This window comes from Schistocerca serialis, chromosome 2, assembly GCF_023864345.2.
Source record: "Schistocerca serialis cubense isolate TAMUIC-IGC-003099 chromosome 2, iqSchSeri2.2, whole genome shotgun sequence".
NCBI classification, from domain to species: domain Eukaryota; kingdom Metazoa; phylum Arthropoda; class Insecta; order Orthoptera; family Acrididae; genus Schistocerca; species Schistocerca serialis.
In genome coordinates, this window is record NC_064639.1 from 370,767,176 (window position 1) to 370,794,723 (window position 27,548).

At 43.6% G+C, this 27,548-nt stretch overlaps 1 protein-coding gene across 1 annotated transcript in view; it reads left to right on the forward strand.

Moving 5' to 3' along the window:
* LOC126455991 (esterase FE4-like) overlaps nt 1–27,548 on the forward strand; it is a 198,369-nt gene that overhangs the window by 152,973 nt on the left and 17,848 nt on the right. Inside the window, exon 2 of the mRNA XM_050091748.1 lies at nt 11,327–11,461. Coding sequence (XP_049947705.1) covers nt 11,327–11,461 — 135 coding nt within the window. The remainder of the gene's footprint in view (nt 1–11,326; nt 11,462–27,548) is intronic.

The following is a 27,548-nucleotide window of genomic DNA, read 5'->3' on the forward strand; positions in this document are numbered from 1 at the left end:
ACTTAATTTTGCCGTCCTTACTTTTAATTTCATCGCAGATCGTTTTGACTTTCCTGTAAGCTGTGTCAACCTTTCCTGTGTCAACCCTTCTACCAATCATTTTCTTCTCGATTCTTCACATTTTTACGGTCGCAGGTTCGAATCCTGCCTCGGGCATGGATGTGTGTGATGTCCTTAGGTTAGTTAGGTTTAACTAGTTCTAAGTTCTAGGGGACTAATGACCTCAGCAGTTGAGTCCCATAGTGCTCAGAGCCATTTGAACCATTTTCTTCACATTTTTCTGCACCCATTTCACCTTGGTTTCCCTGTACTTCCTGTTTATTTCATCCGTAAGTGATTTATATTGCAGTATTCCTGTCTTCCCCTGAAGATTTTTGTGCTCGTCCTTAATTCTATCATCTGTCAGTTGAAGTATTTCCTCTGTCAGCCAAGGTTTCTTGACAGTTATCTTCCTGTTGCTTGTTAAGCATCCGTGATTCCCCTTTCCTACTGTGATATTGCTTATCCCAATGTCCACACATTTAGAGAATTTCAAGTGCGTTTCATCGGTTCTGCCGGCTGGTGTGTCCGAGCGGTTCTAGGCTCTTCAGTCTGGAACCGCGCGATCGCTACGGTCGCAGGTTCGAATCCTGCCTCGGGCATGGATGTGTGTGATATCCTTAGGTTAGTTAGGTTTAAGTCGTTCTAAGTTCTAGGGGACTGATGACCTCAGATGTTAAGTCCCACAGTGCTCAGAGCCACTTGAACCATTTTTTCATCGGTTCTCAGTACTTCAGTATCCTATTATATTGTGTGTATTGTGTATTCAACTGGGGACCTAGAAACGACTGTGAGCCTTTGTCCCCGCCTAGCCCTCTGTGGTTCACATCACAAAAGGCTACAGTAGTCCACCCACCTCACCGCCGCCACTAACGGAACCCAGGATGATGGTGCGGTTCGGCCCCCAGTGGACCTCCCAGAAACGTCCCATACCAGACGAGTGTAACCCCAAATGTTTGCGTGGTAGAGTAATTATGGTGTACGCGTACGTGGAGACAGTGTTTGCGCAGCAATCGCCCAATCGCCGACGTACTGTAATTGTGGCGGAATAAGGGGAACCAGCCCACATTCGCCGAGGCAGACGGAAAACCACCTTAAAAACGATCCACAGCTGGCCGGTACACCGAACCTTGACACTAATCTGACGGGCGGATTCGTGCCGGGGACCAGCACGCCTTACCGTTCGGGAAGCAGCCAGTTAGACCGCGCGGCTAGCTGGGCGTGCTCAGTGTCCCACTACCTTCCACATAGATTCATCGGGACGATTATCTTGAACTTAGCCTACGTTTCATCATTACTAAATTGTGATTTCAGTCTGTATCCGCTCCTGGGTACATCATACAATCCAATGTCTGATTTCTGAATCTGACTGACTATTATGTAATCCAGCTGGAATCTTTTCATGTCTACATCTACACCTACATCTACATCCATACTCCGCAAGCCACCTGACGGTGTGTGGCGGAGGGTACTTTGAGTACCTCTGTCGGTTCTCCCTTCAATTCCAGTCTCGTATTGTTCGTGGAAAGAAAGATTGTCGGTATGCTTCTAATCTCTCTGATTTTATCCTCATGGTCTCTTCGCGAGATATACGTAGGAGGGAGCAATATACTACTTGACTCCTCGGTGAAGGTATACTCTCGAAACTTCAACAAAAGCCTGTACCGAGCTACTGAGCGTCTCTCCTGCAAAGTCTTCCACTGGAGTTTATCTATCATCTCCGTAACGCTTTCGCGATTACTAAATGATCCTGTAACGAAGCGCGCTGCTCTCCGTTGGATCTTCTCTATCTCTTCTATCAACCCTATATGGTACGGATCCCACATTGGTGAGCAATATTCTGCGCCCTTTCTAATTAAACATCCTGCTCTTGTGATTCTAGAACAGAGTATTCGCTGATACCATCTGAAAATTATTGCAGAATTCAATTAGCCTTTCTCCTATGTCATTCCTTCTGGATTCCCATATTTGCCCGCCACCTTTCTTGAATTCTCTCTCCTGCAACCGTGTTCCAACCCGCGTGATTGTTAGATTATCATCTCCATTTACGTACCGAATTACCCGTACAATACCCTCGTTTATTTTCTCTGTCTCTTCATTTCGTGCTTACGAAATCGGCATGTACACCTGAAATATTGTTGTGGCCGTTGTTTTCTGTCGAATTTTATGGAAACAACCCCGTCACTGAACTGTACATAGTAACTCATTCTCTACCCAGTCTTCCTATTCATGAGGAATTATACTGGCGCTATACTTTTTCTGCTGCTGTTGTTATCACCCTATATTTGCCTAACCAGAAATCATTATTTTTCTTTCCATTTTACTTCTGTGACCACTTCTGTATCTCGATTTAGCCTCTGCATTTCCTATTTGAGATTTTCTAGCCTTCCTATCACGTTCTGGCTTATTACATTCCACGCTCCGACTCGCAGAATGTTACCCTTTCGTTGGTTGTTCCATCTTATTTTCATCTTCACTTCCTCCTTACCAGTCCCCTCCCGGAGATCCGAATGGGACACTGTTCCGTAATCTTTTGCCGATGGAGAGGTCATTATGACACTTTTTCAGTTACAGGTCACTTGTCCTGTGATTACACCTTACATGTCTTCAACGCAGGTGTTTCCATTGCCCTCCGCACCCTCATGCCGTTGATGATTGTTTATTCTTTCACCTAATAGCGAAGTTTCCCAGCCCAAGAACAAGAGACTGCCCTGAAACTCTGTCCGCTCCTGTGGTCTCTTAGACAAGGCCGTTAGCAGAACCAGGGTGGCTTCTTACGCTGGAGGTCTTCGGCTGCTGATGATTTTTATTCAAAATGTAGGAAGTGTCTCGGTTCGTACCCGAGATCCAGGACGTTTTGATAACAATTCAAGCTACCCTTTGAAGAAATTTCTTCGAAATTGGGAAGAAACCTAAGGAAATAACTTATTATGTGAAAGTTACCTTCCGGCCACCTACAAACACTTCTGCTCTTCTTGGCTCAGTAACGGACAATCTGTGATTATGGAAGGCTGAAACCTGTGGAATACCTTGCCATTGTGACATTGATCATTGATCAGACAAAACGTACAGCACCTATCAGGTGCGTTGAACGTGTTCTCCACACTCGCCTTTCATAGCCCAGTATGCTAGACTTAACCGAACACTGTATTTCTACAGGATTTTCTATGGATTATTCTGCCACGGAAATCTTGTCTTCGAGAAGATCCTTCAGATATATAGTTAAGAATAAATTGATGGAAACACGGAAGGTGTTAATAGTGATGGCGGCTTTCACCTGGATAAGGCGTGGGACCCGCTGATTTCTCTAATGTCTACGGAAAGGGAACGTTTTATGGCTAGTGACACTTCTAATGACAATTAATTTTAGTAATTTGCCATCCGAGTTTTAACACCGCACGTCCTCATTCCGACAACGAGCGCTCATGTATTATCAACGTAATCGCATGTAGTATCACCGTAATGCGCCTGTGCGCCACAGATGGAGCAGTATTCGAGGAGGGACCTAAAATCGAGGAGGGCATTACCGTAACGAGTGCCTTTACGCACGCGTCTCCGCGCCAAATTTTAGCATGAAGTTAGCGATGTGAACTAGCAATGTCCAGAGAAAAACATTCACCTGAAGATGGCTGAAAGGTTGTCAACCGAAATATCGTGGCACAAAGTCGACGTCATCCGGCTGCAATCCCAAAACCACTTGGAATACTCTTGACGCCACGAAAATTTCATGAATCCTTGGAGGGAATTTGCTCGGCTATCTAAAGGAGAAAGAATGGCCCAGCAGTGCATTCTACCTACAGTTAAACACAGTAGTGGTTCTATAATGGTTTGGGGATGTTTTTTCAGGAGATATCGACATTGTGAAACTAGAAGAGTGTATAGAGCAGAAGCATTACCACCGCAGACGAGTACTTCATTGTCGTTCGATACCATGTAGATTGCGCTTAATGTGGAAAGGGTTCAAATTTCGAGATGATAATGACCCGAAACATCGTTCGGCGTTCTGTAAGAAGTACATTGCATCATAGGAAAAAACAGAAGGGATTGAAAGATATGGCGTGGCCGTCCCAAATCCTTAATAGTAATCTTACTGAAATGGTCCGGGACGAAGCGGACAGACGTATCCGGAGAGTTCACGTAAGAAGCAAGGAACATCTCTGGAATGTCGTTAAGAACGTGTGGTATCATATAGACTCGGACTGCATATTGACCACATGCCTCAAATTCGTGAGACGATTATTAAATCGAAGGGAGTATACTTCGGTGAAAGTAAAAGCTAATTTTTCTGTTTGTATTATATGTGTTTAAGGGTATATAATTATATTTTTTGGAGTAATAAGGTTTTTTACGTTCATATTTGAAATACTAGATAGCAGTCATGTTTTACTGAAATTAATGATTGGTAGTGTATACACTTCTGGAAAAAAAATTAGAACACCTGGAAAGACGCAATCGATCTTGATCTGATGACGGCATATGCCACCTGAGGTATAGTAGGTGTACTGATAACGGTTTCTGCGTCTTCCGCCAACAGATAGCGTGGTGACGAAGTTTCCAGGCGCCATTTGCGTCTTCCCTGTAATTGGGAATGCGTACAGTCAGAAGGCTCAGTGCTGTGCAGACGTGAGAAACAAGCAGGCTACGGAGACGCACAGGTGCTTCGTATAGCCAAGTGAGAAAGTTTGAAAGGTGTCAAACTGTGATCTCCTGTAAGGGGAATGGGCCTTTCAGAGAAATGCCACCCAGTTGAAAGTGCTGCCTCAGTTGTGCAATGATACTGTGTTTAGTGGTCACATGAACAATCTCATACCCTTAGACGCGGTTCTGGACATCCACGCAGCACTGACGCCCGCCAGGATCATCGTATTGTAAGGGCAACAGTGGCAGATCGTAGAGTTACCACATCACAGATAAGAGCATAGCCGTGGCAACACGAACTGTTCCGAACCAGTTATTACACTATTGGCCATTAAAATTGCTACATCACGAAGATGACGTGGTACAGACGCGAAATTTAACCTACAGGAACAAGATGCTGTGATATGCAAATGCCGGCCGGAGTGGCCGAGCGGTTTTAGGCGATTCAGTCTGGAACCGCGCGATAACCGCGGTCGCAGGTTCGAATCCTGCCTCGGGCATGGATGTGTGTGATGTCCTTAGGTTAGTTAGGTTTAAGTAGTTCTAAGTTCTAGGGGACTGATGACCTAAGATGTTAAGTCCCATAGTGCTCAGAGCCATTTGAACCATTTTTGATATGCAAATGATTTGCTTTTCAGAGCACTCACACAAGTTTGGCGCCGGTGGCGACACCTACAACGTGCTGACATGAGGAAAGTTTCCAACCGGTTTCTCATACACAAACAACAGCTGACCGGCGTTGCCTGGTGAAACGTTGTTGTGATGCCTCGTGTAAGGAGGAGGAATGCGTACCATCACGTTTCAGACTTGATAAAGGTCGTATTGTTGCCTATCACGATTGGGGTTTATCGTATCGCGACACTGCTGCTCGCGTAGGTCGAGATCCGATGACTGTTAGCAGAATATGGAATCGGTGGGCTCAGGAGGGTAATTCGGAACGCCGTGCTGGATCTCAACGGCCTTGTATCACTAGCAGTCGAGATGACAGGCATCTTATCCGCATAGCTGTAACGGATCGTGAAGCCACGTCTCGATCCCTGAGTCAACAGATGGGGACGTTTACAAGACAACTACCATCTGCACGAACAGTTCTACGACGTTTGCAGCAGCATGGACTATCAGCTGCGGTTATCCTTGACGCTGCATCACAGACAGGAGCGCCTGAGATGGTGTACTCAATGACGAACCTGGGTGCACGAATGGCAAAACGTCATTTTTTCGGATGAATCCCGGTTCTGTTTACAGCATCATGATGGTCGCGTCCGTGTTTGGCGACATCGCGGTGAACGCACATTGAAAGCTTGTATTCGTCATCGCCATACTGGCGTATCACCCGGCGTGATGGTATGGGGTGCATTGGCTACATGTCTCGGTCACCTCTTGTTCGCATTGACGGCACTTTGAACAGTGGACGTTACATTTCAGATGTGTTACACCCCGTGGCTCTACCCTTCATTCGATCCATGCGAAACTCTACATTTCAGCAGGATAATGCACGACCGCATGTTGCAGGTCCTGTACAGGCCTTTCCGGATACTGAAAATGTTCGACAACTGCCCTGGCCAGCACATTCTCCAGATCTCTCACCAATTGAAAACGTCTGGTCAATGGTGGCAGAGCAACTGGCTCGCCACAATACGCCAGTCACTACTCTTGATGAACTGTGTTATCGTGTTGAAGCTGCATGGGCAGCTGTACGTGCGCACGCCATCGAATCTCTGACTCAATGCCTAGGCGTATCAAGGTCGTTATTACGGCCAGAGGTGGTTGTTCTGGGTACTGATTTCTCAGGATCTATGCACCCAAATTGCGTGAAAATATAATCACATGTCAGTTCTAGTATAATATATTTGTCCAATGAATACCCGTTTATCATCTACATTTCTTTTTGGTGTAACAATTTTAATGGCTAGTAGTTTAGAACTGGAACTACGGGCATGCACACCTTTAACCAGTTTTCCACTCACACCACAGCATCGACGAGCACGGCTCGACTGGTGCCGTCAGAGGATCACTTGAAAGTTGACATGGGTGATCTTCTGCCACTGAAGCAGATTCTACCTGCACTCAAGTGATGGTCGTTTCCGCGTACGATGTATACTTCGTGAGCGCCGAATCGCGGAGCGCATTCCTCCAAACCGTACTGGCCCCATCCCAGATCTTCCAGTTTGGGGTCCGATATGCTACACCTTCGGTGTTTCCAGAGAGTATGCTAACCAACGCTCGATACGTCCAGAATGTGATTAGACCTGTTCTTTTGCCGTTCTCACACCGGGATGGTAATGTGTTATTCCAGCAGGATAATGCTCGCTCACACACTAACCGTGAAACTGAACGTGCGGCGCAAGACGTGCAGCAACTTCCCTGGCCAGAACGACCAACGAAATTGTCTCCATTCTAGCACATGTGGTATTATTGTGGGTTGACCAACAGCTCTTACAGAATTACTTGACCAGGTCGAGCAGGCATAAAATAACCTGCCCTAGGACAGTATTTGCCGTTCGTATGATTTACTGGATGCCAGAGTCAGTGCCTGCACTCCCACGTGTGGAGACTACACCACATAGTAATATGGGTGTTCCAGCATGGGTCGATACGCAGCACCTCAGAAACGCTTGATCTGCAAATGTAATCATTTCAAGTACTTCATATGCACTGTTGCAACAATATATCTTGAGTGGACTGGAAACCTCTAAAAGGATGTACTAATTTTTTATCGGCAGTGTATATGAGTGAGTTTATCCCACGTTTCACCAAGTAATTCTCTACATATTATAAAGGGTGAAAAGTATTTAAACCGACAAACTCTGGGAGGTTGTAGGGGACATCAAAACAAATAATTTTCCCTAGTGTAATTTTTTCCTATGAGGATTATTTAAACTGGTGGAGACCGTATTATGCTCTTCAGCTGTTAGAGGGTGTATTACGCTCTTCATTTGTAGGCAACTGCTGTCCACCAGTGGAGTAGTGCATTGTCTCTGTTTACTATAGTGCGCGTCATTTACGATGGCGGCCGAGTTTAGGTTCGTTCTACACATCTGACGTCATAAAACACAGTCAGCCAATGAACAGGGAACGACGACGTTGCCAGAGCTCGACTGCAGTGCAGAGCACAGACGAGTGTCTTCAGTTTTAGAAACATTCACTCATAAATAAAGTAATTGAACAAAAGTAATGTCTTGATAGCAGACTTTCTTTTATAGAAAGTTTGCAAAAATCATTCTTTATACCAATTGCTTCATATTCTATTAATTAATTAAACCAAACAAGCAATAAACCTCCTAATTCAGGCGATAGCAAGGAAAGGTGTTTGTATCATTCTCACGAACCGCTTTTTCGCAATAAGGAACAGCGGTAATTGTTTATTTCCTATTGTTCTTCGACGAAAAGTAATTCGTGGTCATACCAACAGTGTTTGTCGGTATTTTGCGTCATAATTCAGAGTCTTCCAGGACTTTTGGTGAAAGACAAGTTGTGTTAGTGTAATGGTTAAGGTGTTTGGGTGATGAGCGAAAGGTTCTGAGTTCAAACTTAGTTTGGTGCTTAATATTTTGTTTATTAAAAACAATATCGAAGTGTCTTACTTCATGAATTTTATTCGTTTCAATGTAATTTTTTGAAATTTCTAGTGCTTTGTCTCTTCATTATAATCATAATAAGTTTTCGGTTTTTCTAATTTTGCCCTCCAATGATTCTTTTCACAGCAATTAAAAACAATGAAAAGACACACATACAGTATTCATGTTATCTGTTTTGTTTGTAAATCTTCTCTTCCGCAGTCTCTGTCTTACTATTCATATTGAGAAGTATTCTTTTGCGACAGTATTAAAAGTATTATTTAGAGCAGAATTTCGGCTCGTACGTTGCCGAGCTACTTGATTGTCTGACGCAATTCTTTTGCTTCGCTGCTTTGGCAACGTCACATTCAATGTTTTTGTCGACTGGTCTATGTTTTGGCAAGTATTTGCTGTTCGTTGTGACAAACACAAATTGTTTGCGCACTGCGCCTCACTGACAATATATTTTAGTTTCTATGTTTTATTACGTCCACAATTCAGTTTTGTGTACTTCGCCAACTTTGATTTAATCAGAACGTTTTAGAAAAAAGCGAATAACTCTGGTATAAATAAAAGTTTTATTATAGTCGCTAAAGATGGAATATTTCCCAATTTATAAATACTGTTTATGTTATAAAGGGTGTTCATTTTAACTGGGGACATTGAAATCTCTTGAAAACGACACACAGAGCCAAAAGAAATCCTAATGAAAATTAGTTCTTCTCGGGAGGGGACATCCAATTGTAACAAATTTGACCACAAATTCGTCGGTTTTGGTACCATACGGAAAGTATACGCTATGGACTTTTACCTCTGCAAACTCTTCAAAATTTCGTGCAATGGTTTACTACATTTAATGCTGCACAATAACTGTGTTGAACAACGAAAGAAAATTAAGTCATTTATGGGGGGAAGGTTACAGTCAAGAAGATGTGTAAAAATCAAATTATTGGGCCAATTAGTTTTTGTGAAATCGAATGATAAGTGTGTCAAAGCAGTCGGAACACCATGTGTCTGCACAGGTGAGCAGTGCAGTGATGACAAAATCGCGCACAGCGCGGAATGCGGGAAGCACGTCTCTGTAGCAGCGAAAGGGTTAATGCGGCCGTGGTGGTTTTACTTCATAAACTGCGCGCTCCCCCCTAAACGTAAGTTTGCGAACTATACTATACTATGGCGCTGCTTGTCGTGGCGCGTGCGTCGTGTGCAACTGGCAACGCAGCAGTCTCCCACGTCTGGGCGGGCATGCGCGAGTCGCCAAGATAAAAGAATTGAACTATAATGGAGCGATACACCTGGAGTGAGTACACTGATATGATTGGTGCGTACTACGTAGCGCACCACAACGGACGAGCTGCACAGCTGTTCTATCAACAACAATATGCTAATCGCCGTATCATACGACCTTTTCTGCTGTTTACCAACGTCTGCGTGAGACCGGGTCATTTAGCAGATTACCTGGACAGGGACGCTATCGCACGGTAAGAACGCTGCAATCTGAGGAAGCTGTTTTACAGCATGTGGAGCGGAATCCTTCAATCAGCACTCGCGCAATTGCACGTAACATAGGGACGAATCAGACGAATGTAAAAACAGTCCTTCTAGAGCAATTGTTACGTCCATTTCACTTACAGCGTGTCCACAACCTGTAACCAGTTGATCATCCACCCAGAGCACAGCTTTTGCAGTGGTACCTAGAACAGTGTGAAACGCATACTACATTTCCATCCTCTGTGTTGCTTACCGATGAAGCAACGTTCGGGGGTGATGGAGTCTTCAACATGCACAATTCGCATGTTTGGAGTGAGGTTAACACACATTCCACAGTTACTAGCGCTCATCAAGTGCGGTTCTTCGTTAATGTGTGGGTCGGCGTTGTTGGGGACTGTTTAATTGGGCCGTATCTGCTACCCAGGCCATTAAATGTCAGGTACTATTACAATTTTCTCCCCAGAGCATTGCCAGAATTGCTGGAAGACGTTCCGCTCCCTAGAAGACAACGTATGTGGTTCCAACATGACGGGGCGCCGGCACATTTCAGTCGTCGTGCGCGTCGATTCCAGGACCGACGGTTCCCAGAAAAGTGGATTGGCAGAGGTGGTCCTGTACCATGGCCTGCTCGATCCCCAGATATGTCCCCTCTGGACTTTTTTGTGAGGGGGGAGATGCGCAACCTTGTTTACCCAACTCCTGTTGCATCAGAAGAGGATCTGGCTGCCCGGATAGTAGCAGCAGCAGGAACAGTTCAGGATACTCCTGGGGTTTTTGCCCGTGTCAGACAGAACATGATCCGACGGTGTAACCTTTGTTTACGTGTCAATGGAGGCATTTTTGAAAATCTACTGTAATTGAAATTGGGTTGTGTTAATATGTTGTCTCTTGGCCACAAAAAAAATTGGAGAAATGTTTGTTGGTTTAATTAATTTGTCGCCAGAGAAATTTTCCTCTACCAGTTTAAATACTCCTCATAGGAGAAAATGACATTAGGGAAAAATATTTGTTTTGATGTCCCCTACAATGTCCCAGAGTTTGTCTGTTTAAATACTTTTCACCCTGTATGTCAGTTAATGTGTATGCCTCGGTACTGAACTGTTCCTCGTTTACCTAAATGCTAACACGTTTACCACGTGTCTTGCTTGGCATTATTAGTCCTGTGCCGCACAACGTCCACTGCACTGGACAGTTGTTAATAGTCGCATGTTTGGCGTTTTCAGTAAGTCCTGAGACTGCAAGTGCACACACCCCAGTGCTGTGGGCACTCCTTACTAGTTTTGTGCCCTAAATGCATTTGTAGCCTCATGACTGAGTGAAAACGCCAGACAAGTGGCATTTACAGCTATCCACTGCAGTGAAAAACATGTGCCAAAGGCGACATAAAAGTTTTCTGGGTATGGTACTGCGTCATAATGTAAAAAACTACTGCTGATGGAAAAAACCAATGTTTCGGCCACGGTTGCAGCGGCCTTCTTCTGGGTCTTATGTCGACTGACTCTGGCCGCGGAAGCCTACGCAATTATATGTACCAAAGGGTTAAGACCAAGGAAGCTAGAAGTAAAATGTGCCATTAAAGTTGTGGTGTCTCGTTTTGATAGGCTCAGGACGTGCTGGTGACAGTGGAGCAGGGCGTGCTGAGGGGCAGCGTGGTCATCAGCAAGCTGGGCACGCCGTACGCCGCCTTCAGAGGAGTCCCCTACGCCACGCCTCCACTGGGAGATCTCCGGTTCCAGGTGGGCATCTCGCTGAACGTTAGCGCATTGCTGGATCAAATGGTACCAGTGTAACGGGGCTGAACACTGAACACCGACATCATTAATACGGCTATTTGGAAAGTAAGATCCGATCATTCGCGAAATGGGAACCACAGGGAAAATCCGATGAAGCTTTGCACAGATGTGTTCCCTCTAACATGCTTGTCTGTTGTTGTTACCTCGTTTCTAATATCAGCAGAATCATCCTGAGCGGTCAGTACAACAGTGACCGTTGTGTGTATTGCTCTTTCAAGGACAGAGATTACGTGTATATAAAGTAGATGCGTCCATGTCTACGATCACAGATCTACAGCTCACACCTACAGTCTAAATTTCCTTTCTACGTTTGGGTAGACACAACCGCCGAAAGACGTACCACTGTGCGTGGTGAAAAAGTGCGTTGTAGTTTACGATGATCTCTCGGTTCAGGAGAGTGTTCTAAATAACACAAATATGAAACCGGTTCTGGTATAATAAAAGTAATGCAGCTAGCTAAGGCAGAACTTGACATACTGATTTTAGTGTCTAGAATTAACGAAACCAGTGTCCTGATGTCTGACGAACCTACTTTTAGTCCTTTTCTCATCGTAACCCACGTTTCAATGTGTAGAGCTCTAGGGAAAATTTGCAGTCCACATTCTCTTCATCCAAGAATAATGTGCAACCTCAATAATATGTTTGTACCTGTTTCTTGTAGTCACAAGCATATGAGAGGTGTGTGCTAATGACCTTAAACTTCTGCTAGCTACACATACTCGCTAACGATGTCATTGCTTCTAGGTAGAAACGAAATGTTCCAAGAGGATAAATTCTCTAATGGTTGTTAATATAGACTATAGTTTATACATGATAAAGGGAGCCCATGTCTTCGATTTCCTTATTAATCGCCTGATTTTAGTAGTCAAGTTCTGTACTGAGGAAACAGAATGGTTAGATTCTCTCTTTCACTATCATCTAGGAGGATGGATCATAATTCCATTCCCAACTAATCAGTGCTTATACAGAATGAGGCAAATAACAGTAGCCTGGACGTGTGAATACGATTGGATTTCAGTATATGCATATATCCACACCCCCTGACCTACTGTTACTTCCAAAAGGATGGAGCAACTGTCCATTCAGCCGGCCGAACATTAGAGCAAATTTACACAGTCTTCACGCCTAACAAAGATATTAAGAGATGTTGGTCTGGTCGCCGCCATAGCTGATCAGCCAGGCCACCTGATCTATCAACGTGTGATTACTTTATGTGAGAAGCCATCAAGTGTAATGTGTATCGCATCAACCCTCATAGACTTCAAAAACTGCAGCAGAACATTTCGAATTAGATTGCAACGGTTCCAGCAGTCAAGCTTCGATCCACCTTCTGCAGCTTGCTGATCAAGGCCCAAAAGTGCCAACAAATGAATGGTGGTCACTTTCAACATCTACTGTAGTAAGGTCAGAAAAGTATAATCATCGATGATGTTGTTTGGCAGTTGTTGCATTTATTGCAAATGATTCATGTCTAACTGAGGTTAAGCACAAAAACGAATTTCGTAGAAAGCTGCAATATTTACCAGTCGGAACTAAGATACTAAGACTCTCTAAAACATTAACAGACTGTATTTCCCACAATCAGTTGTTAAATATTACCAAATATCTAATAAAAATACACACTGTAAACACTGTAAAAACGCACAACTTGAAAAAAGACAAATAAAATGACCAAGCATGTTTTCGGGTGGAATAAAGGTATGTTGACGAGATACTTTTTGTGATACAACCCTGAACTACATCCTACTGTATTACGCAAGGAGAACTACACAAATCTACATAATATGTAAAGTTTACATGCAGTACAACACGATCAAAGATGGTGGTGGAATAAAATACAGATGAATAGTATAAGTCTCTAAAATATAAACTTTGCCAATGAATTAAAATTATTTATCATAATAAGTAACGATTTTGAGTACAGAAAACACACATGCATACACACACACACACACACACACACACACACACACACACACACACACTTTACATGTTTCTTATCGAAATATGAAGATATAATTACATATCTCTTTGCGAATAAAAATTCGACCTTTGCAGCAAGACAAAATTGTTTAGAAAATATGCAAGTTTTCGAACAAACACAATGGCCACTGCTGTCATAACTTACATGTTCAACAAGATTTAAAAAATACTCATAGTCTGGCTACTAACACTATTGATGAAACTGATGGTTTAAGCACACTTGTCAACGGCGAATGTTCGACTGTTGTACCACATTTTGCAAGCATAATACACGCTGCTCGCGTATTTGCCCTACAGAAATAAATTACAGGTTAGCATATAAGCATAGTTCGATTTTTGTACCACACGTTACATTCGTCAAAAATACTGATGATCTAAGCCAGTAGCGTTCTCGCTTCCCACGCCCGGGTTCCCGGGTTCGATTCCCGGCGGGGTCAGGGATTTTCTCTGCCTCGTGATGGCTGGGTGTTGTGTGCTGTCCTTAGGTTAGTTAGGTTTAAGTAGCTCTAAGTTCTAGGGGACTGATGACCACAGCAGTTGAGTCCCATAGTGCTCAGAGCCATTTGATCTAAGCCACAGCTTAAAGTGCACTTGTCAATGAGAATTTCCAAAGTAAACAATGTTATTCCTTCATCTAAATTCCTCACAATCTCGTCTCTAAAACCGATATCAAGGTCAGACAAAAAATATAGTGATCCCATACTTGAGTATTATCTTCGTCTTTCTGTTGAAAATTTTTGTTACCTTCTGCTGTCTGATAGTGTAAAGTACATGACACTTCGATGAAAGAGCACACTGAACATTAATAAGACATTTGGCACAGGTATAAAACTATGGCTGCTACATGTTCAAAATCATCCACGCATTACAGCGACTCCATACTAGGGTATTAATTTTATCTTGTAGTACAAAACGTTTGCAATGTTCTGCTGAAAATGACAGACCTGACAGTAACTCTCATGTTAGGATATCAACTTTATCAAGCATGTGCTGTCACACAGTAATAGTAACACACATTTGCTTTGGTAAGAAACAAGTGTTACTATGTTTTCAACTACTCAGTTTCAAAGTCAACTTAACATCATAGTGACTCCATTCTAGAGTGATTTTTCCTTCACATGTAGCCACAGTCATATTAACTTACAGGAAGGTATAATCACCATCTGACTGTGTGATGTACTTTATTACTCTACGTAGGTTTCAGTCTAAGGACATCATCAAGTGTCACAAATGTTAAAAATCCACACAGGTCAGATGATTTTTGACATTTGTACCACTTGATAATGACTTAAGACTGAAATCTAGATTGTGTAATAAAGTGTATTACGCATTTAAATGGCAGTTATATCTTTCTGTAAGTTTTCCATACTAGGTTATTTTAATTTTATCTTGCATTACAGAACGCTTGTCATTTTCTGCTCTTAGTGCTAGATGGGCAAGGCAGCGGCACGTGACACAAACAAATAGGCATTCAGAACTGAAAAGTATTCTAAAACCAGAAAGTGGCAACGTATGTGCTTTAACTTGTCAATATATGTTCTACAACCTGACAGTGCATTTCACCTACTGGATCTTAAAATTGCATAGTAACTCCAGAAGCTGACAATGCGTACGTGCACTGGCGGTCAACTACAGAGGGTGTGAACTACTGGGAGGGGTCATCTACCGGAAGTGTCAGCTGCTGGGGCTGCCCTACCTGTTACAGCAAAACTCCAACAAGTTTCCCCATATTGCAGTGAAACTGTAACAAGTTTTACTCCCTCTTGCAGCCAATAAAGTCCTCCAAACAGCAAGAAGATGCCCCAGAACAGTAAAAAGTTTCTCCAAAATTGTTATAAATTCCACTACAATTGTAACAAGTTGCCTGTAACCTTAAAAAGTTGCCCTCCATGTTTCAGCAAGCCACAGCCTCTTTACTATAACGTCATTATGGCACCACCCATGGATAACTAACCTTGACCACATGACCTCACAATGCAAGGTCGTGCAATTATAAATTTATTTGTTTATTATTGCTTACAATTTCGACACCTACCAATGGGAAACCTATGCAGGCCATAATTTCACATAGCTTCAGGAAGATTTATACAGCTGATATTAACATTTATTTTAAGATTTGCAATTTCAAAATTTTCAATAATTAGTGAAATTAATTATAAAGGAAATAGAAAATTTACAAACTGTTAAATAAAAAAGAAAACAACCATCGATAACCCTTAAACAATGATGCTACTATTACGGCAGATGGCTTACTGGTAGTTACCTATCTTAACCACAGGAAAACATCAATGTTAAGAAAAGTATATTTTTCAGGAAGCTCCTGTTGCATAATTCCACAGCTATAATCCATTCTACCTTTACTTACTTCTACGCAAGTGAGTCCCCAACTGCTGTGGACAGCATGCTACATCTCTAGGTCTGAGTTCCGGAAACCCATATTATCCCCATACAGTCTAGAATCCACCACCTGTCAGTTCTGAGCTGGGGCCACTGGTGAGTTAGCGCCATCATCCACAGTCCCAGTGAAGTCAAATAGTGGACCCCAACGGATTCACCCCACCAACCTCACTCCAGCCTGCTCTTGCTGGGAGACCTTTATAAGTCACATATAAGACCCCATTCACTCCTCCGTTTCTCCCATAGCTGCTACACTGTGGTCACATATCCACTGCTTCTGGTTGTCCTCAGCAACTGTCACTCACTCACTCATATTATTCACTTACCCATAATCACTTACAGTTAGGTTTCTCTTATTCTCTAAGTATGCGCTGTATGCGCTGAAACTGTAAGTTGCAGAAGTTCGACGTTGTTTTCACACCTTCGGAAATGCTATTTTTTACTATGTTTGGATGATTTGAAAATGGGACTTGGCCCGAAACTAGTCATCGAGTGAATAAAAAAAGTAAAATTTGGAACTTTTGACTGGTTTCTCGTTGTACTGCTGTGACATTTTTCCAGTCTCTTTGCCACTTTCTATGCTTTTAGCACTTATTTGGTTGTTACTTCCTGACCCATGATTTCTCTTTGCGAAGCCAGAATAGAGCCTCTGCGTCCCGGAGCAGCATATATTTGGCATAAATCTAGTATGACTAATAGCGCCTCTATAGATGTTTTCCTATAGCCTCAGCAGCACACGGCCTTGTGTGTGCCTTAGCGTTGACTTGCAGTGATTCAGCACAGTTTTTGTCTCTATAGGGTGACGAGAAATTCTATATAGCGGTGAGGAATGTATCATGATAGAGTGTAAGTAAATTACAGGGATCTTAAAGTAAGTGGGGTCCAGTCTTGGAAATTTAGTCATAACGTTAGTATCTTTCTGACATATGTGAAATACATTGCGTGTGAAAGTAGCACTTCTGGTTCATGTGTACAGGGGATAGGCAAAATAATGTGAACACCTGTATCTGCTTGGGAATGGTTTATTAATAAGGGTTTGGACCCCAATCTGCCCGTAATACAGCTGCGATTCTTCTTGGAATACTGGCGTATAATAATTGTATAGTCCCCTGTGGAATGCTATGTCACTCTTCTAACTCCTGTAGTGACGAGGAAGGCGTAAATCAGCTCCGATGTCTGCGCTCCAATACCGCCCACAAGAGATAATGTTCAAGTCCGGGGACTGTTCTGGCCAGGGAAGACGCTGCAGTTCAGTTGCATACTCATACCACGATTGTACTGTCCTGGCTGTGTGAATGGTTTCGTCATCGTCCTGAAATATGGCATCATTGTTGGGGAACAACATTTGAATCGTGGAGTGCACCTGATCAACTGAAATGTTCACATAATCTTTGGCTGCAACGCAGCCTTTGAGAGTAATGAAGGGACCAGCAGAATATCATGATATAACTGCCCACGCCATCAGACTTCACCCTCCATGCTTAGCCATTGGAATCAAGCAATCAGGATTATAGGCTTCTTTTCGCGTTCTCCAGAAGTAAACCCGGCCCTACATTGGAAATGACGAAAACGTTGACTCGTCGGACCATGTGACGTGTTTCCACTGTTCAGCTACCAGGATTTATGCTCCTGACACCATGCTTTCCGCTTCTTTGCGTTGGTTTTCGTCGCTAATGGTTTCGATATAGCACTCCGTCCATGAATATTCCCTTTTTGGCGTTCTCGGCGGACAGTATTACTAGATACGGGGTGGCTACTGAGCTCTGCAACCAGTTTAGCCGCCATAATTTTGTGTTGTTTTGACACAATTCGTGTTAGCGTACGACGATCTCTGTCATTTAGTTTTGATTTGCTCCCACTATTACGTTTACACTATGATGTCTTTTCATGTTTTGTGTAGGCTGTCATGACTGCTGCAACAGTTGCTCTTGCAAGTTGACTATCTTGGTTGCTGATGCTCCAGCTAGTCTGGCCCCCACAATCTGCCCTCTTTGGAGCTCTGTTAGGTCTTTCATTGCACATCGACCTCGCCTCTGAATGCAAATACGAAGTGTACACTACTCGTAAACAACTTGCACTGGTATAAGAACGTAGGCTTCAACGGCCGGGGTCATGACCACAACCATAGATGGAAGCATAACAGACCAAAGAGATTACTGGCTAGGAACTAAACATCTATGGTCCATAGAACGCTAACACGACAGTACTGGCGAGCCCCTGCAACACAGTTATTACTGGAAACCCAGATGTGCGACTAGCCGAAAAACAGGCAACCGCAGGGAAACCGTACTGTACACAGCACGCAAACCAGCCACACACATCCCCTACACCGCCTGTGAGCCGATCTATGACCGATCGCCCACTAATCTACAACGACCTTGAACTGTTTCAGGGACGCAGCAACGGCAGCAAGCGCCGCAACAAGCTCCAACAACGACAAAGGTAACGATGCACGATACCTCGAACTAACACAACCACACCTTGCATGCACTGTCGCAGATAGCAAGCCGCTACAGCCCTTACTACCCGTCCTACTGTCGCAGAGGTTTTTTTCCCTGGGCTCTTGCCTTGGCACTTTTTTTCCTCTGCCCTTACAACCGCTACCCTTCAATCGTTTTCGACCACTTCTATCTCCTGATGGACCATGTTAATGAGTAATCTTACCCAGACGCATGGACAACATCACAGCCCGCTTCCTGTGACGCCTGATTCAAAAACTAAGATGTTTACGGAGCTGACAGTAGAACTTTTGGTTTGGTCACCACGTTGGTGTGGGCGTGGAGGGGCCCCATCCTATATGGCCGGTGTCATAGTGATTAAAATTCTTGTGGGTATTATGCCGCATCATTGCTAAAAACTAACAACAATAATAAACTAAAACCGTCGTTTCGGCCGAATTGCAACGGCCTTCCTCAGGGCACGACTGGTTTTGCATGGGGATAGGTGCTTCTATTTGTTACAGACTATCGATGTCTGACGTCACTGTTGTAAGACTTTTAATTGGCCGTCTAATATAATTGGCTAGTCATGACGTAAAGGAAGATGGAAAGAAAGAGGCTATTCGTGGATGTCCATGTCGTCAACGATTGGTAGCTGTCCTCCAATCAGCGTTCTGCTTCTGGTCGGCAAGTATATAAAGTTCACACATGAGACTGAAAACAATGGTTCCTTGCCATTTCTGGATGTGGAAGTATACAGAGCTGCCGAAGGTAAACTGGGACACAAAGTGTACCGGAAACCAACGCACATTAATCGGTACCTGCACTCGGAGAAGCCACCACAACCCAGCTCAAAAGTAGTCTGTCCTGCATACGTTAACTGCCCGAGCCTACCGGATAAGCGATGAAAATAACGTGAAAGAAGAATTAAAGGAGCTACAACACACGCTTCGTGCCAACGGCTATGGCGACAAAATCATAAGCAAGGTAGCTAAAACCAAAGGGAGCAGAACACGAGGCAAAGAAGAGAAGCTTCCACTAGTACACTTGCCATATGTAAAAGGCGTCAGTGAACGGCTAGGCAACGTCCTCCGCCGACGAGGTTTCAAACCGATTTTTCGAAGCATCACAGGATCCACTAAGGATGTAGTCAATATTCTTAACACTGCAGGTGTTTACGAACTACCGTGTGAGTGCGGAGCTCCCTACATAGGAGAAACAGGGAGACCTGTCAGCTTACGAGTAGCAGAACACGAACGCTATGTAAGATTACAACAACATAACAAATCGGCGTTAGCGGAACACCACCGTGACTGTGGACAACTTATCAGGTTCCAGGAGGCCCGAGTACTGGCGAAAGAATCGTGGATGCGAGAACGCAAAATAGGGGAGGCGATCGAAATTATTAAACAACCTGACACCATCAAAAGAGCAGATGACTACAAATTCCCGGCGTCCTGGCTGCCGGCCATCCCAGTCCAACGGGCCGCGAGCGGTCGCGAGGCAGAAGCTACACGGGACACGGACGTATCTGCACAAACAGCTGTAGAGCAACTGTCAGTCCACTTCCGCGCACACCAGGAGGAAAACTTGCCGACCAGAAGCAGAACGCTGATTGGCGGACAGCTTCCAATCGTTGACGACATGGACATCCACGAATAGCCCCTTTCTGTCCATCTTCCCTTACGTCATGACTAGCCAATCATATTAGAGGGCCGATTAGTTTTACAACAGTGACGTCAGAAATCGATAGTCTGTAATAAATAGAAGCACCTATCCCCATGCAAAACCAGTCGTGTCCTGAGGAAGGCCGTTGCAATTCGTCCGAAACGTCGGTTTTAGTTTATTATTGTTGTTAGCTTTTAGCAATGACGCGGTATAATACCCAGAAGAATTTTAATCACTATAACCTGCACTGGTGCTAAGTCCGTAGTGAACGCGCGTAGTCCAGCGCTACACGTGCCTTACCTGCACTGTTGACCGTCAAACACAACCATCCATCCCATTGCTACCATTTTTCACATTATTTTACATACCCCCTGTATCCCAAAATACTTACAAACCTCACTGCGTATCACCGGAGTTCCCCCCAATTCTGATAGGATTCTGCGGGTGAGAGAGGCTGCTTTTGAGCAGCACGTAGGTGGTCTTATTTTGGTACGATTTCTAATTTATTATCTGAGCACCATTTTTGTCTCTGTGCAAGCACATTACTCCCATCTCCTTCCAGACTGGCTCTTGAGTTCTCTGTGGCCATAACATGTCATCGTCAATATCTGATAATTAAGCGTTTTCATTCATTGTTAGTGTTGTGACGTAACAAGACTGTTACGCCACTTGAAGTAGCCGGTAGGATAGGCACGCGTACACACACGCCGACGGGCGTCAAGTCTGGAACAGGCTACGTAATTAATGCTATGAAGAAAAGTACGTAGCTGGATTAATACTTATCTTTAATCAATCATTGTGGTACATCGCTCTTGACGATACACAGGAGACTTCAATTACAATCACTGTAAGGCTAATGGCGCCTTGCTAGTTCGTAGCCATTAACTTAGCTGAAGGCTATTCTGTCTCTCGGCTAATGAGAGAGAAAGGCTTCGTACATCTAGTCGCTAGCTAGGTCGTCCGTACAACTGGGGCGAGTGCTTGTTCGTATCACGAGACCTGCCTTGTGGTGGCGCTAGGTCTGCGATCACACAGTGGCGACACGCGGGTCCGACATGTACTAAATGGACCGCGGCCGATTTAATCTACCACCTAGCAAGTGTGGTGTCTGGCGGTGACACCACAGTTAGCAATGTCTCAAGAGTAAGCTCCCAAAAAATTGGTTCACATATAGATCCCTGTGCACAACCCTTAGTGATTCGCCTCACTAGTTTACTGGATGTTGTGCCCCACTCCACAATAAGTCCTTCACAGCAATCTGGGAGGCTCTGATACAAACGTTTTGGGGCCTGTACTTGTATCAGGCGGGCAAACATTGTGGACCATTATAACTGTACTAATGCGTCCGCAATGTCAACCCTGATGCCTACAACATACCAGCTGCTACAGTTGTCCACAATGATGAGAACAGAGCTAGCTGCGTCATCTATAGATCTGCTCTTTATGAAGCCGAACTCGCTCCGTTAGAGGGCATGTAGCTCCCTTTGAGTCTGCAATCTGTTGTACATCAAGCGCTCCTATGCTTTTCCGAAGGCGCTAAAAAGACTGATTGGTCTGTACCTCTTAGGGACCATTGGAAGTCTATCCATGCACTTCTGGATTATTACATCTTGCATATACTTCCACACCACAGGAATTCTTCCTTGTTTTGGTGATTCATTTAATAAGTGTGTGATGAATGTGGACAGTTTTGCTCATAGTTGCTTTCAGCGTTTCGTTATGATTGTAATCGGGGCCATGGTCTTTCCATTCTTTAGCTGATTGATAACAAATGCAATTTCTTCTTGTACAAATGGTAGAACGAGTTCTGGGATTTCATGTGGGGACATACATTCTTTCTCATGCCTCTCTTTGAAGAACGACATCATTTTCACTGTTGTCTTCCGGAAGAAGCGACTGCAGCAGATATTCAGCGGAGCCTCTCCAACCTGCTGTAACAGTCCCTCCCTGTTCACGCCATACACTTGGTGCTTTTAATTTTTCTGTTTCTATTCTATAGGGAGTCGCTCATGCATCTATTACTAGTTGCCTTCGAACGTATTATTCCCAATGACTTTTCTACGTACTATCTATGAGAGTTGCGTATTCGGATTTCATTGATCTGTACAACAGCAGTCTAGCCTCTCTCTCTCTCTCTCTCTCTCTCTCGTCGTGTCCCAAAGCACTCTGATAAAATTTGCACAGTTGTTGTATATGTTTTCTTCAGCTCTGTAAGCTCCGCACTCCAAGATGTACCACAATGTCTAGGAGTTTTCTATACTGTAATACACACATTTTGTGCTTTTTGTAAGGCAGTTGTAAGTGTCGATATGCTATGCAAGTTACGCCGTGGTCAGGATCTTCTGATATTTGACGATCAATTTTTGCACTTAGTTTTTCCCAGTTAGACTTTTAAAATTTTTAACGAAGTTGAATGTGTTCCTATCCCATACTCCTTTGTTGTAAGCCAGAACCAACAAATCTATCATGATCGCACGGTGGTCGCTTCCAGCAGCAAGCTGAGAGGTTCTTCTGGAGTTGATTTTGTTATCTTCAAACCGATTTGACAAGGTGATACCATTGTTGGTTCGGTATCAACACTGTTTTCGTACGCGGCTGGACAGTCCGTCCTGTTCAGCACATAGAGGTTTAATTCATTATTTGCGTCCTGCGTTTGTATTCCACGCTCATCCATCACACGACTTTACCATGGCGCGGATTTTGTGCTAGCGTCCTTCACTGTAAAGCAGATATGTGACGAACGCTGTACATAATGTGTCGCATTTCTCTGCCTATTAATATATGGTTTAACGTTGTGTGAACTTTGCACGTAAATGCTAGTTAGTGTTAGTTTACGGTGTGAGGACTTTAGAGTTACTGTTGCAGCATGTTCTTCACAAAGTTTGGAACTTTTTTTCTTGAATACAAATTTTTTGAAAAGTACTGTTTTTCACTTGGATCACTTACAATTGTCCTTACGTGAATTGGAAACTGAGGAACATTATCTCCCAATCTTCTACTAACTTACTTATTTCAGTCATTACTCGCGCATAGTGCACAGCATTTATTTTTAATGTCTGCATATGTCAAGAATGTCGAGTAAACACACGAAATTTCCACAGACAGTGGGAGATAACAAAACAGGTCTGACCACGCGCTACGACAAAGTCTGGAAGTTCGTTCCAGGTCAAGAAGCTTTTTTCTCCTGGTGAATCCTTGTCTCAGGATTGTCGTAAGTTAGTTGGCAGGTTGTTCACTCTCAATTGAATTTTGTCAATCACTTCAGAGATCGGAAAAATCACAGAGTCATATTTTGGGTGTGCCATTTGAGTAACGTGACGCAGGTCTACTTTCAACGTGTTGAGGCCCTCTAGTCTATTTAGACGAAGATTATTTTCAAGATATTTATGCATGTCTTCTAGTTTCTGATGGATGTCTGCAGCTGACGTAAAATCCTTTGAGAGCAATTTCAGATTCTCGACATATTGTCGATTACCAGGCGCAACAGCTTCCGTTGATTCCGCTACATCAGTGATGACCCCATTACATAAGGCGTGAGAGAACGTTTGAATCTCCGAAAGACGAGCACCGCCTGTTTCTCTAAGCCTTACATCTTCCTTCTTTGTCTCTCGTTTTATCACCTTCTACGCCTGTTTCACAGAAAAGAGCTGTTCGCCTAACAAATCGTTTTCCGTACCTATAATTTACACTTTGATCTACTCGAACGTTACGATTCTGCCTGTCTGTTTTCGGCGTCTCTCGTAAATACGTTGGGGTATTTGGATTGGGTGGTATCTGACATGTCCTAATATAATGAAGCCATAGTGGCATCGTAAAGAAATACAAATGCCATTATGGCTTCCATATCCTAGGAGATGTAAAACAGATCTGAAGATGGTCATCGTTGACCGAAATCGGCAGTCTAATGACGCAATTTTTTTTGTTATCAAATAGAAAAAATTTATTCGACACTTCCTGAACCACTGATTTAATCCGCGTATATGGCGCCGATTGTGTAATTTTTTAAGAAACAGGAGTATTAGGAACATTAATGTTGTGAATTTTTGCACAATAGTCGGAATTATGGTAGGCTTAAATGTGGCTAACTGTATACTAGTAAAAGATACAGGCCTTACTTCCCCGTGAAAAACTTTTCTGTTTACAACACCATCGTTTAGTAGCAAATAAATCCTCTTTTTAAATTTGACTGAACATTACGAAAATCAGGTATTATGGAATAAATCTGAATCAAAACGTAGCAAAAATCCTGTAATGTTATCCCTTCTTTGTCAGAGAGAACTCGCGCTAATTTCTGATCAGTTGTTAACAATATTCCTTTATAAACAAGAAATATAATTAACACTCTTTTCTTTTCTTCTGCCGAATTCTTTTCATGCTGCTTGTCTTTTTTTTTCTTAATCTCAGAGTTAATTATAAGTGCACAGTTAACAGCATATCACATTATCCAAGTTGACACTTTTTCTGTCTCTGACTTAAATAGTTGTCAGTGCTTTCTTGTAGCCTTTCTTTTCTTTTTCTTTTTTTGTTCTTTCTGCATAGTTTGAGCTCTAACTAGAATGTACATTAGCCGGCCGGAATGGCCGTGCGGTTCTAGGCGCCACAGTCTGGAACCGCGAGACCGCTACGGTCGCAGGTTCGAATCCTACCTCGGCCATGGATGTATGTGATGTCCTTAGGCTAGTTAGGTTTAAGTAGTTCTAAGTTCTAGGGGACTGATGACCTCAGAAGTTGAGTCCCATAGTGCTCCGAGCCATTGGAATGTACATTAAAATTTATTTTCCTTCTCTGTTATTCCCGTTCGTTGCCTTTCAGCCCCCCTGTGTTCTCCAATCATAAAAACTTGGCCTTTTCTGCCATAAAGAAGTCAATTGCCACCCAAACGTTATCCCTGTCAATTACAAATTTTAGTAACAAATCTCATCTGCTTCAGACGTTGGCGAACAATAACCATCACCAGAAATTTGTTACATTAGTTTTTCTAGAATTCTTCGATACCATCAGAGAAGAGAGTAATATGACTTTTTTCTACATTAATTAAGTTACACAACCACTGAACTACGTGGTAAACAACGACAGTAGGTTCCGTTTCATCACTTTGCAATTGACGCTTTTTCAGTTCAAATAACGTGCAACCCATCAAACACAAGAAAAGGAACAGTACCCTCTCCCAATAGACAACATTCTTCCAGCGGATAGCTACTTCAAACGAGATAGTGATCAGAAATTCTACCGATTAAACACTATTCCCATACAGACATCTACGTAAAAGAAATGGTTCAAATGGCTCCAAGCACTATGGGACCTAACATCTGAGGTGATCAGTCCGCTAGACTTAGAACTACTTAAACCTAACTAACCTAAGGACATCACACACATCCCTGCCCGAGGCAGGATTCGAACCTGCGACGGCAGCAGCCGCGTGGTTCCGGACTGAAGGGCGTAGAAATGCTCGGCCACCGCGGCCGGCTTCTACGTAAAAGGCTGGAGACGTTATTAACTCGAAGATCAACTAACGACCACTTTAATTTTACTCAGCCGATGGTTCCTTGATCTTGAGTCTCTCATGCTACGATACTAACAGTCGATTACGATTTTGTGATAAACAGGAATTTGATCCGAAAAAACCCATTTAGTTGGATCTAATCTGTACACACAGTGCTCGTATTCGACTCCAATAAGTTCACTTCACCGTTAAAGATTTGGTGACTTTACACAAACGACTCGACCATCTATCGACTACCGAACAAAATCTCAGTTGTATTAAAAAATCAAAGACAGTGCAATAGCGTTATTAAAATGTTTGACAATAGTAATACTGTAGATAGTGGACGTCTGTGCTTCATCTAGCGGCCACCTTCGATGCCGAGGCTACTCCTTGACACCCGCACAACTTGGTTTCGTTACCACTATGCAGCCAATTCCTCGTATTACCTTACAATATCGACTTAAAAACATCTGTATTAAATCAACATATATATAGTAAAAAGGATGACAATTTCACATAATCGACAACAACAAAGTTAATTTCCTTTCCCCTTAAATGCTATTTTTCACGTGACGCATTATACTCCGGTTGGGCTCGTGACACTTTCTGCAGGAAAACACGCTAAGGATGTAACCTACCAACAACAAAAATATGTGTCGCATTCACATCCAGAGTAACTTCCCAACATATTACTATTCCGCAACGTCGCAATAATAACGTGACTAATCTCCCAATAAAAAATGTGACTCATATATAACCTTTCAATAATTAACTGACTGTGAATCTAAACTGATAAATTTGGACGTCAGCAGTGCTGCGTCATGGCCCTGAAAGATCATACTGAATAAATGGAGAATTCTTACCTCAATGAAGTCACTGCAGTGTCGGCTCTCACGTGCCCATTGTAGTCAGTAGCTTTGGTCGTTTCCAGTCAATGGAAGCTGACGCAATTGCATGCCTGACACCAGTCCAGTCCGCAAAAGACGGAGTCAAACGTCGACGCAATCATGTCAAGATCCGCTGCAGTGATCCAACATCACGCCAACACTGTTAACGAAGCTGTTTTACCCATTAAGGCCAAGCAGACAATATGGAGGTCATCTCGCGCTGTTCTGATGGTTCAAATGGCTCTGAGCACTACGGGATTTAACTTCTGAGGTCATCAGTCCCCTGGAACTTAGAACTACTTAAACCTAACTAACTTAAGGACACCACACACATCCATGCCCGAGTCAGGATTCGAACCTGCGACGTAGCGGTCGTGCGGTTCCAGACTGTAGAGCCTAGAACCGCTCGGCCACCTTGGCCGGCGCTGTGGTGATATTGTGTCGCCCAGTAGCCAACCGAGCGAGGTGGCGCAGTGGTTAGACACTGGACTCGCATTCGGGAGCCGGTTCAATCCCGCGTCCGGCCATCCCGATTTAGGTTTTCCGTGATTTCCCTAAATCGCTCCAGGCAAATGCCGGGATGGTTCCTTTGAAAGGGCACGGCCGACTTCCTTCCCCATCCTTCCCTAATCCGATGGGATCGATGACCTTGCTGTCTGGTCTCCTTCCCCAAAACAACCCAATCCAGTAACCTTTCGGTGCTGTGTATGGCCTCTGCACAGGCCCCACATACGCCCCTCTGTTGAAACTGGTGCCTTGTACGAGCCTCAGTGTGGTGGAACGACAGACCGGCCTCCAGTCCGAATGCACTCAGCATACCAATATTCCATCCCGTCATGACGGCGAGGCATAGTGGCAGTTGATTCCACGTTTCCACTGCGCACGACGGCTCCGCACCAACGGAGCGCTGCGTAAGACTGACCTGTCCGCTCACACAAGAGGGCGCTGATAGGCCTTCGTGCACGCCACCTCTCTGCCTTTTAAGTCAATTCTTATGGTTACACTGTTCTACACGTCCTCTTATTGTGGAGTGTTGTAGACCATTGCTTCTGAGTGTTTCTCTTTTTCCACACAGTAGTGTACATGCAGGTTCTTCACTGTTTACTGATGTGATATTCGGATATCGTTGATGAAACTAGGAAACAATCATTCACAGAATTCACAACTAATTA